Raw genomic sequence first — 12,808 nt, 5'->3', positions numbered from 1 at the left:
CGAGCCAATCACTAGAGAGCATGTATGAATCCTTTTCCAGCCCAAAGTGCATCTCAAGCTCTTGTACGAGCCAATGCACCACTCTCTGCTAGCTTTTTGCTCACGTGGCCTCGCAGTTGGCTACTCCCAGCACCCTGGACCCAAATGCTTGTACACGTAGCCCAAAACCTCAGCAAAAAGCTCACATGAGCTGAGTAAAAGGCCAACACCAGCCCCTTGACAAGCCCGTACAAGTTGTATGGAAGACTTGTGTGAACGAAGCTGGATTTGGCAAGGAAGTCACAGGAACGCCTGTAGTAGCACCCAAGGACGACGTAAGCACATTGTGGGAGCCCATATTACAGCGTTCTGCAGTCCGTACAATCTGTACGGACTACTCCGCTCAGCCCGTACGTCTCAGCAGCTCTGTACCAGCAGCCTTTACCAGAGACCTGTATGGCCATTTGCTTCACTCCCAAGGCATTTTGTACCATTGTATGGCCTCTGCAGGATCCAACTGTAAGCGCCATCTCCCACGACTCACTATGCTCTTCGTCCGTCACTGCTTTCCCCGTTTCCTTGCCCAAGGCCTTCCTTTCCAAAGTGGGGCTGCATGGGCTTGCCACGTGGCAGCCCATGCCTTGGGTTGCCCCCAAGGGCCTCATTTTTGCCCCTAGGCCCTGGCACTTTATGAGGGAGGGTTCGGACAGGTGCAGGGTGGGCAGAGGAGATTATGAGCACTAATGGGGTCAGACAAGGTTCTGCATTATCACCAACCTTGTTTCGCTTCTATATAGACGAGCTTGAGACTTTCTTTGGGACTCTAGAAAGGTTGGCAGCCAGAATATTCTCCTATATGCAAATCTTACACTCATCCTCAATAGAGGGCCTCCAGCGACACTCGGATGCACTTCATACTTTATGTGAGACATGACTTGAGAGTCAGCCTTGGTAAAACGAAGGTCATGATCTTCATTACATCTCGGGAAGGCATGAGATGGGTTACCAGTGGAGGTATACATACTTGGGGGTTCTTTCCCCTGTCCGATCTTCACGATGCGACCAACGTTGTAGGCCCGTCTGAGCAAGGGATACACCACACTTGCTAGACTCAAGCGCGAGTGCTTTCAATTCATTTCTAGGATCCATGGACCAAGTCTCTTCTCTTTGACTCTTTAGTCTGGCCAATGGGCATGTGGGGCAGTCTTTGTTGGAGGCCAGACAAATCAGAGACACTTCAAGTTCTAATGCTTTCACGGATGATCCACAGTAAGCCTTTTGTCCCACATCAGATAGTCTTGGCTAAGTTTGGAAATCCCCACTTCAGCTTGATGAAGCATTCCAGGTTATCATGTGCCTCTACAGTATGGTCCTTGCACTACGGTTAGACATAGGCTATCCTAGTTAGCCCTATCTTCATCCATGTCTTTGGTAATTCAGGGTAACAAAAGGTGCTAGTATGCATGTAGGTGCAAATGGTTTGAGAGTCTGGGGCTCCAATAGGCAGATTACCCCCCTTCATGTAAGCATTGGCTTCCCCTCCATCCCGCTCACATATCACGAGGTGAACTAAGTTATCTGAGAGGATCTCTTACAACAACACACATTGAGGATCTGGTTGGCACCTCATGAGCTTTCTTAGAAGCTCAACTTCTTGGATTGGCTCCTTTAGACTAATATTTTTTCATCAACTCAAAGATTGGAGTATATAAACTCCATTAAAACTACAACCCCTAGGCCGTATACCAACCTCAAGTGTGTCATTTTAATGCTTAGTGTCATGACAAGAGAAATCACTAATCTGTGATTAGTAGACATTAAAACATTATTATTATGTTATACGCCAATGGTGTAACATGTATTTGTATTTATGATGGACACCGACCGATTTGTTATGGCGGTGAATCATCTGAGTAGATAGGACTAGTCGAGCTGGAGCCACTGCTTCAGACGGCATCGAATTTAGACATGTGATACTTATTCTATTAATAAAAATGTGCACACACGTGTCTAGGTCCTAGGGGCAATAGGAAGGGAAGGGTGCATTAAGATGCATTGAATGGTAGATGCATGGGTCATAGGCTAAGGGTAGGTGTAAATGGGAAGATGGAACTTGAGTGATCTCAAGGGACATTAATGAAAGGGTATCACCCTTTCATTGTGAATCTCACGTTGCATTCTTTCTACCACATTGCATTCATCCGTCATCTCTCTCCCACCTTGCATGTAGGTCGAAAAAGAAACAAGTACTCTCACGAGGGCGCTCTTTCCCATTGGAGGGCCAATCGGCATTCAAATTCTGCATGCATTGCACACATTTGCATTCTCGAAAAGTGTGGATTTTCACATTTGGTATCAGAGCGGTGACGATCCACGAGCGGGACGAGAAGAGGGCGACAGTTGCGGACGACGGAAGTCGCAAGAGAGGTTGCGGAAAAGGATCGCGACTGACCGATCTCGAGGTTCTGAGACAAGGGATTTTTTCTGAAAATTTCTGGTCTTCAACGATGAACGGGGTGTCCTCACAGGGTGAATGATCCCCCTCCCCCCCCAAATGTGAATGTACCCTTAAAATCCTTAAACCGTGAGGAAAAGGGATCCCCTGTTCTCCCCAACGGAAAGTCGGATCGGAATAAGATTTTAAGGGGGTGATCCACCCATCAAGTACCCCCTATAACGGTATCTAGAGCTCCAATCCGCTCAAAACAAGTAGGCCAAACGGAGCGTACAAGTTTACAGCAGAAATACAAGAAGAAAAGCTTGAAAGAGAAGGGAAAGGAGGTCATTTTAAGTGTCTTCTCAACACACTGCTTCAGACGGCATCGAATTTGGACATGTGATACTTATTCTATTAATAAAAATGTGCACACACGTGTCTAGGTCCTAGGGGCAATAGGAAGGGAAGGGTGCATTAAGGTGCATTGAATGGTAGATGCATGGGTCATAGGCTAAGCGTAGGTGTAAATGGGAAGATGGAACTTGAGTGATCTCAAGGGACATTAATGAAAGGGTATCACCCTTTCATTGTGAATCTCACGTTGCATTCTTTCTACCACATTGCATTCATCCGTCATCTCTCTCCCACCTTGCATGTAGGTCGAAAAAGAAACAAGTACTCTCACGAGGGCGCTCTTCCCCATTGGAGGGCCAATCGGCATTCAAATTCTGCATACATTGCACACATTTGCATTCTCGAAAAGTGTGGATTTTCACACTTACTTTGAAATCTATTCTAAAGTCCCAAAGTGCTAAATCTTACTTGAAATCCCAATCTTTTCAAATTTTTGATAGTATCGCCTTTAGAATCCACTTGATCATTTATTACTACTCTCTCCCTAGCCATTTTCCTTCGGATGATTTGTCACTAGGCTTTTTAATTACTTTGTTCAAGAAATGACCTCGCTAGTGCAAAACCAACTAAAACAAACAACCAAAGAATGTCATAATACTTTGGTAAATGAATTTATATGTACTATCTCTGGAATTATCCTTAATTGATTGAGCTTTGAAGTGGCGGTGTGTAAGGTTGGCCTGATGGCCAGATTTTACATTGCTTCAATTTGGAAACTGGTTTGGTTGGGGGATCATGTTGGGTTGCCCTCCTTGCTAGCAGCTTGTTGGCCGTATATCAAGGCTGCATTGGTCGATTCAGTTTGGATGATCAAGAATCAGTTTTTTTTTTTCAGTCTGCGTGTATATGATTTGTCGACCCAGGATTTTGAGGGCTCTATCTACCCCAGTCATGGGGCAACTCCCCTAGCTTTGTATGAGGTATTTGCATGGTGTTTCAGCCACAAGAAACTGAATTCTGTTCTTCTCTTGCTGTTTTTTCAAGATCTACAGTGGAAGGGTAGCATTTTGCAAGCTTAAGAATTGAAGAGAGATATAGCACCAATAAAATGATATTTTCATCCACAAGTGGATATAATAACCAAAAGGCTTGAGTTCCCACCAAACTGTGGTTCTTAGTCCTTACCAAAAGTTGTACTACTATTACCTTGGCTCTTCTAGATCCTTGAGCCCACGTGCTCCTTTGAGCTTATGTAGACTCTCTGTCCAGTGATCTCTCCACCTTACCGCTTGGGTAGTCAGCCTAGGTGGGCAGCACCTTGTGAGCTAAGTCTGCAGCTTCTTTGTGTCACCATCTGGTACTTCTCTCAAGAAATAAAGTATAATCTTTATTAGAATTGACTTCGGTCAAAGATTGTTGACTTTGGTTAACTAAGAATAGTTTAATTGTTTTACTTTGCTTTGCATTGGTAAAAGAGAACTGTGGGGACGCCCACAAGGGACTAGGATTAGTCCGAGAACTAGGAATGCATGCATTTCGCTAACCTTTAATGGGTTAAAGTGTTGGAGTTTGTGTAGGACTTGGAAGAGTGCTAAAAGGCTCAAAAAGCTGGATCAAGTGGCAAAAGCAGGTCCCACAAGGCAAAAAACACCTTGGAGATGGCACAATTAAAGAAGGGCTCACGGGGTTCTAAAAAGAGCATAAAAGCTGCCCTGAGGTGGGGTAAAAGCAGGAAAGCGTAGCTTTTGTAAAAAGTAGCTTTAGAAAAGCAGGTCTAGCTTTTAGCTAGGCGAGGTGTATAAAAGAAGGAGCCTCAAAGCTCCTAGATTCATTCAAGGTTGTGCTCAGCTCCATGCTCTTGTCAGAGCAAGTTGTACAAGTTTATTCTATTGCAATAAAGACCTTCGGGGGGGTCCAGCCCTTATTTTTGGGCCCTAGTGCTGTGTACTGTCTTCTCCCCTATCTCCCAGATGCCTCTTCTTGGTGCGATTCACTTTTTCTCACTTTTTCTCAGATCTTCCATGCCTTCCCCTCAGTGATGCGACTGATTCCAACACGGGAATCCTCTCCAATTATTATTGCGATTCGTTTTCCAGCCCCCCAAAGCCTGGCAGGTTGCTGCGAATTTAGGTTTCGAGCTAATCCCTATGTCCAAAACGTGATTGTGATCTGTACCAGGAGGTTGGAGGCCCAAATGGCCTCTTTATATAGAAGCAAAGCCCCCTCCAAAACAGCCGACTGGTAGGGGGGAAATGGGCCGACTTAATCAGCCCCCGCCCGACTTTTGCTGCTCCCATAAACCCCCCTGGGTGGGGGTACACAAACAGAGGTTTGGCTAGGCCTGCCTGGCCATGTGGCAGGTTGCCACTGGCCCTAGGCAACCGCACATGTCTTGGTCCCCTCTAGGCCCTTGATCTGCTCCTAACCATTCGTCACAGCCTGCTATGGACAGCTGTACACCCGCTGTCGCCGTCCACCATCTCATTGCTGCCTTTTACTTCTGGAATCCTTGCGCTATTCTGACCTCTCCATCCGTGGATAGCCTCTGGACTTTGCTGCCTGAGATCTGCCCACCCGGAGATGCCTCTTTGCCAGGTACATCCCTTCTTGTTTTCCTTTGTCTGAATGCTGCCCACATGGCAGCCACTATGCTGCCCATGTGGCAGTCCCTCAAAGCCTAGGTACAGCCCCCTGATGCACTCCTCATTTGGGTGCTCACAGATGGGGAGGTGACCTATAATTTTCCAACACTAAGGGCATACCCAGAAAGGGTCACATCTGCGCTGTGTGTGATCAAAAGGAGATTGTCGGTGGAGCACTTACCTCCAGATGGCCTCTATACTATGAGATTCGAGGCCCCTACCACTACCTCTTCAAGGATGGTTTCAGACCCCTATCTAGTTTCTTGTCTTCCCTAGATCAGAGATGCCTGGCAAATTTCATCCATGAGGTCGTCCGACACAAGGAGCATTGCTTAGGACACATAGGCGAGATTAGGGTGTATAGGTAGACTCCACTGAGAGCACGATCACCGAGTTTTCTAGCCGGACAGCACTGACGAGCAAGGCTTAGGGGATGGCGGATCCGAGGACTAGAGCAAGTGTCACGGAAGACTTGCTAGTGGGTTGAGGCATAGATCTGACTACGGGACCTTCCCTCCATACTCACCAGGTCAGAGGCATGGCCGATGGGAGTGACAAATATACATGTTTGTCGCAGTGCCATAGCTAGGGGACCACACCGGACCACAAATATCGACAGCCATCAGTGCACTATCATAGGTATGCCATTGTAGCCTCATGCATCACCAACCCTTTCTTTAGCTTGACCTCTCTTTCAGCTTCCAAATGATCATCACAATGCTTCCAGCCTCCATCTTCTCGACGAGCTCAGAGATATCTCTTTGTGTGTTGGTATGATTATGCTAATGGATTTTTTGACTTTGTCATGGGTGTTGATGCCCGCTCAGAGGCTCCACCGTTTCAGCTTATTGTTTCAGGTTCTTTAAGTCTCATGGACCTTTGGAATTTTGAAGACTTTTAATAAACTTTCTTTCTTTCTTTTTCTTTCTTTCTAAAGCAGGACAAGGGCTGGTGCAAGAGGGACAGGATGACCAAACTATGTTGATACAGCGTGGCTGATTTCACTGTGTGATACAGAAGGGATTGACAATGTTGAGCATGCTTAAGATATTGAGCATTGGATGGGAGCCATGAAGGCGGAGTTGGATTCTATCCAAGACACCAATACATGGGATCTGGTAGAATTGCCCATTTGAAAGAAAGCTATTGGGACAAAGTGGGTGTACAAGATAGAAAGAAAATCCTACAGTACCATTGACAGGTACAAGGCAAGGTTAGTTGTTGTGAAAGGGTATTCTCAACAAAGGGGGATAGACTATGATGAGACCAATTTCAGGATGACCACCATTAGATGTGGCGTTTCATTGTTTGCTCATTTTGGGTGGAAAGTACATGAGTTGGACATCAAAACAGCCTTTCTCTGCATAAAGAGGTGTATGTGAGTCAGCCTGTTAGTTTTCACATGCCTAGTTAGGAAGGCAAAGTATGCAAGTTGCATAAGGCACTTGATGGGCTCAAACAAGCCCCGTTGACTGGATTATGAGAAGATTCCTACATATTTGACCAGTTAGGATCTATAGAGTAGTCCACCAACTGAAAGTACCCTATATGTCAAGAAGGATGTGGATCTTATGTTGCTCACATGCACACCTGAAGAGAAACTTGCAGGTCTTGAAGCTTCATTTGAAATGTCTGAGTCTGGGGCTTTTACACCACTCTCTGGGGCTTTATGAAATGAGATGAGGCGATTGTTCTTAGACAGTCCAAGTATATACAACTTACAAGGACTGTACAAAGGTCAATTGCAGGACTGCAAGCCCATTTCTAGTCCAATGGAGCTAGGGCTGAGACTTTCCATGTGTGATGTAGGTGAACTATTTGATGCTATTACAGTCAGTCAGTCTGGTGGATGCCTCATATATTTCTACAATACCTGTCCAGTTACTGAGTTCAGTGTATGCCAGCTGAGCAGGTATATGCACAGCCCACATCATTGGAATGCTGTAAAACATGTTGTTTGAGGTGTTTGTAGGTATTCAGTCTTTTGGTCTGTTCTATGCCAGTGATGGTGACTCTGAGTTGCGGGCTTTCAGTGATTCAGATTGGGTTGGTGATTATGATACCAAAAACTGCGCTAGTGGTTCTCATATGCACTTCTTGCATTTCCTGGTTGATCAAGAAACCATACACTAAGCTGAGTACAGGGACAGCCTTTGGTGCTTGTGAATGCCTTGGTCAAGTGCTTGAACAACCAAGGAAAAGAGTTCTTAAAAAAAACGAGGAAAAGCTGTATTTTAAAAGGGAAAGCCCAGATTCAAGCTGTGATGGTACGGTTTTTGTAAAGGACTTTTTAAAAATAAGGCATCTGATAAACATTGATACACTAGATGTGAAGACAAACATGTGTGGCTCAATTTTACATTGCAGCATTAAAGAATGTGCCAGAATTTAAGCTCAGTTTTCTGTCCTTTTGGACCAACGAGTGGCCGTTCTTAATTCCTAATATGAGTTAAGCTCACGTAGGGTTGCTTGTCTATGTATTTTGCATATAATGTTTTTGGCTTGCCACGTCTATGGTTGTGGAGATCCTAGTTTTTGTACTAACATAGGTTTAAGCTTGTTTAGTCTTGTGTATATTGTTTCTCGCACACTTGCTGTGCCTTTCCCATTGTGAGGTTCTATTAGTGAATGCTTGTTCTTTCTGCCTTTCTTTGCATTTATGTGCTTCACAGCACACTCTAACAAGTGTTGCTGCAAATTGGTCATCTTAAAGGGTAAAATATGATCTAACTATCAAACGCTGCTTGAAATGGCTGTGACTTTTAAGGATTTATCTTCCTTTTCCAAAATTGTAAGAAGACAGCAAGAAAAACTAGAGAGGAGTGATTCTGAGGTACAAATTGCTTGTCATCCCTTTAATCTTAACCAAAAAAGTTAGATTTTCAAGGCTGGAAACTTAGACGTGACGCATGTTGTGGAAGAAGCTCCTTAGAAGAAATTCTAGATGAAAGAGTGAGGAGAGAGAGAGAGGGAGGTAGGATGTTGATGTATAAAACGAAATCCATCTACCATTTGCACTCTTCAAGCTCTTGCAGAAATTCTTGTGTGTCTATGCTTCACCAAGTAGGATATAAGTGTTGAGACGTATGCTTGTAGCTAGATGCTTGCGTATAGCTACTTTACATAATCATATCTTGAAATAAAGAATATGTAAACTAAGAGGAAGACAAGATACCACTCCGACAATATTTATGTTGGTCTCGCCAACCAAATTAGCAATTGATTAAACTTTGATTAATTAACAAATAATAATAATTGTGAGGATTCGTTAATAGAGACAATGATGGACATTTTTTGCTTGAGTATAAGATTTGCTTATGTCTTAAGGTGGCTCAATGGAAAATATAAAATCATGTACAAGGCCAACATCCTAAAGTATTCTTTTTTGTAACAAACAATTGCCTTTCAAATTGATGAAATGCAATATATGCGCTCACACCATGTTGTGGTGGAAGATGATTGGTAAGGTCTCAAATATAGATTAACTTGGTCCAATTTCTTAACAGAATTTTGATATTTTATGTTTATGAATGACAAATCATGTGCTACATGTGAGAGGTTGGGAATCTAACATCTTTAGACGTGGGACATACACACTCTAATGAGCAGGCTGCTTGCTAAGAAGAATTGGTTTATACAAGAGAGGAGTTGCAAGATATTGACTGTAATAATAAGGTATGTTAAATTTCTTAATATATGATATATAGCTTAGTTTGTCAATCATTCCATTTGGTCTTCAAGTAGTATGATAGTTATACTTTGATTTATGAATAGTGCTCGGCCCAGAAGTGAAGAAGAAATAAAGGGGCTGAATGGAGCATCCACATTCAAACAAGCACCTGGTGCACTTGATGATGTTTTGAAAGGCCTTGTTGATTGGCTATGCAACCAGGTAGTTTTAATGATAGCTTGCTGGTTTCTCCAATTTTAAAAGCACTATTATCAGCCTTTGTATACTTTTATTGAATTCATTTGGAACAAGTTTTGACTTGACATTTATTGGTGTTACCTTGTACTTCTAATACCCAGACTTTTGATACCGATATTGGAAGTCATGAATGACTTTTGAAAAAAGTAATGTCTTTATGCAAATTTTTCATATTGCTAATTAGGATTTTCCTATGATAATATGTAGCCATTGATAAAATTATAAGAAAGGACATACATAATAATCCTAAAGTTGATCTCTCACAAAAACATCAGCATTGTGTTCACACTTTTGTTGTCATTGATGACATTCACCAATGAGGTTATGTTGAGGTGGATATTGTGTAGATGTTATTAATAATTGCTATGGCCATGTGATTAAACTCTAATGTTGACATTATTATTGAGATGACCTAATTATCTAGCCTAGATCTCGATAGGTTTTGATGGAGCCCTCAGGTCTTGATGGAACCAAGTGGTAACGGATGCTATGAACAAATGAATTAAAATTGGGATATGCACTCACATGTCTATGTCCTAGGATGGGAATGAGACATCAGGATATAGGTCTATGAGTCTTGTGTACACTATTCCTTGCTCAACCATTTCTAACACCTCTACCTCCACCTCTTCAGCTTGGGCCTCTACATACGATCCTTATGTTTTGAGGATGTTCCAATTTTGCTAGTACCTTCATGTGTAGCTCCACCTCTTGCTTGTGATTAGGTGCTATGTGTCGTTCTAGTGTTCTCCTTAAAATTCACGTGGTATGAATCCTTTGTTGTGGGATAGATAATGGGTTTTGACAACTTCAATCTCATCATATTTAAGTTAGGAGAGAAATTAGACCTCTTGGTCCTCGCCACTTGGTCGATACCATATTTTCGTGGACCTTCATAGCTGAAATAAATCTAGCTGAAAGCTATAACAAATTTATTTGCATGGGATCCATAAGGTTCTCAAACTAGTGAATAATGTACAAGTTCTCATTGGAAGGATAAATGATTGCATTTAGAGCTTGCACTTATTTTTGTGCACCATTGCATGTGCACTTCGATTCTCCTTGCATGCCCAGAGGAGCATGTAATGTCTCCTACATTGTTCATGCACCGAACTAGCTAGTGGAGGCAAATGTTAGGCCTAGATGTTGGCTGTCGTATACCGAGACTCGTTTACCAAAAGCCTCAAGGTAAGCATCCTGCCACCTCCTTGCCCAATTGTATTGTGCTAAACGAGTAAGGACACCTAGGACACTATCTATCCTAATTGTCCTGGCTAGGCATAAACGGCCTTCTAGGCCACTTAAACCCACAGCCTAGCCTCTTAGCTTCCTAACCCAGTCCACCCTCTAGGAGTAATGTTACCCTACACCAATAAGTAAAAGAGAAAAAAGATGATTTGGAAAAATATTAGGCAATCTTGACCCCCTCCCACAAAAAAAAAAAAACTATTAGACGTCCTTGATTTGTTGGGAAACATTATTTGGGGCATGGAGAGACATTCTCCCAAATTTTTTTTGAAAAGAAATAGCCAAATGGCCCCAGGTGTGAGTAGGCGCGACTTCCAAAAGTCGCGCCTGCTCACACTTAGGGCCATTTGGCCATTTTTTTTCAAAATGTTTTTGCGGGAATGTCTCTCCATGCCCCGAATACTGGTCCCCAATAGTGTTTGGGGCATGGAGAGACATTCCCCAAAAAACAATTTGAAAAAAAATGGCCAGATGGCCCTAGGTGTGAGCAGGCGTGACTTTTGGCTAGATGGAAAGTTGCGCCTGCTCACACCTAGGGCCATCTGGCCATTTTTTTCTGGGGAATGTCTCTCCATGCACCAAATACTGGTCCCCAATAGTGTTTGGGGCATGGAGAGGCATTCCCCCAAAATTTTTTTGAAAAAAATGGCCAGATGGCCCCAGGTGTGAGCAGATGGGCCAAAAGTCACGCCTGCTCACACCTGGGGCCATCTAGCCATTTTTTTTCAATTTTGTTTTTAAGGAATGTCTCTCCATGCCCCAAATACTGGTCCCCAATAGTGTTTGGGGCATGGAGTAGATGCTCCTGTGAACAAAAGGAGAGCAAGTGTGAGAGAGAGAGTGAGCTGAACGTAAGTGCACTTAATAATGGACTGAAATGAAGTGAGTACAAAAGAGAAGTGAGGGGTTTTGTCTAAGTGACAAAACCCTATCTCTAGGAGTAATGTTACCCTACATTACGAATGTTGTAACATTTTCTCCTCTTATGAAGAGCTGATGCTCTAAAAAACAGTGTATTAGGAAACCGTTTGTCGAGTTTTCTTACACTCTTTCAGGTATTATTATCTTTTGTACTACAATTTTTTACTTGTTTGCATGCCTTTTTTCAGATGAAGAGTTCTTCCTAGCTCATGTGGGAGTATTAGAGGTTGAGTCAAGTCTATGAGAGTCCCCGCTCCTATATGAAGAGCTGACGCTCTCAAAAACAATGTATTAGGAAACCGCTTGTTGAGTTTTCTTACACTCTTTCAGGTATTATTATCTTTTGTACTACTATTTTTTACTTTACTTGTCTGCATGCCTTTTTTCAGATGAAGAGTTCTTCCTAGCTCATGTGGGAGTATTAGAGTTGAGTCAAGTCTATGAGAGTCCCCGCTCCTACTGGACTATCACTTCGTTAGAGTCGTGCTTTAGTGAAAGCATGTTTTCAATAATTTCTTCAATTAACACATGAAATGAGTAACCTTAAACTTTTAAGGTTAAACCGCAATAACATTTACACTTCACAAAGTTTAAAAATCAAAATAAAAGGGGTGATGGTTCATTGGTATCAGAGCAACCTTTGAGGTGTGTGGAGTCCTGTTGCTTTGAGGAAAAGCACAAATTCTCTTTGGAGTGCTTATCCTGATAGAGGAAGGAGAAGAGAATTCGTTGCGCTTGAGTTTCATAGTTTTTCTTGGAGATATGGCCGCAAGACAGAATTCATACTGTTTGGATTTCATTTTTCATTCGTCTGGCTGTATCTGAAAGTTTGTACGCTTTGCAAGGGAAGATGAAGGTAGAGAAAGGCACAGTAAGAGAGTTCGCAGCAAAGAGTGGATTGTTTGGCTGAAAAATTGACTGGGTAGGCGGACGAATCTGCTGGATGCAGCTCACTGCAAGCTCTAGGCTGGAACAGCGCCTAGCAGGGAGGATGCCTGCTGTTTTCAATTCACACAGCAGCCTGGAACAGTAGCGCTGCTGTTCCAGGGCTGTTGGTGCACAGGAAGGCTATTTGCGCCTGTTTTTTGAACTTGAGGCAGCCTGGAGCAGTCTGTTGGGAGGATATAGATAGATTTTGGACCACACTCTTGAAGATACAAACTCTTGAAAAGAAGTCACAGGAGGAACGAGCCTGTAAGTGTCTTAGTGGTTTGTATAGAACTTTTCAAATAGATTTCATCCGTAAGAGCTCGAAGGAAATTATTACTTACTATTGAGGATCAAGGTAAAGAAAGGAGA

General features: G+C 43.0%; 1 protein-coding gene across 1 annotated transcript in view; it reads left to right on the top strand.

The window, feature by feature from the left end:
- LOC147883013 (vacuolar ATP synthase subunit H family protein) overlaps positions 1-12,808 on the top strand; it is a 129,530-nt gene that overhangs the window by 64,572 nt on the left and 52,150 nt on the right. Inside the window, exons 5-6 of the mRNA XM_087399385.1 lie at positions 9,022-9,087; positions 9,187-9,304. Coding sequence (XP_087255511.1) covers positions 9,022-9,087; positions 9,187-9,304 — 184 coding nt within the window. The remainder of the gene's footprint in view (positions 1-9,021; positions 9,088-9,186; positions 9,305-12,808) is intronic.

Source organism: Dipteris shenzhenensis, chromosome 28 (genome assembly GCF_047967505.1).
Source record: "Dipteris shenzhenensis isolate YYH24624 ecotype China chromosome 28, Dip_SZ_1.0, whole genome shotgun sequence".
NCBI lineage: Eukaryota > Viridiplantae > Streptophyta > Polypodiopsida > Gleicheniales > Dipteridaceae > Dipteris > Dipteris shenzhenensis.
The sequence above is the reverse complement of the archived record's forward strand: the minus strand, read 5'-3'. Positions and strand labels throughout refer to the sequence as shown.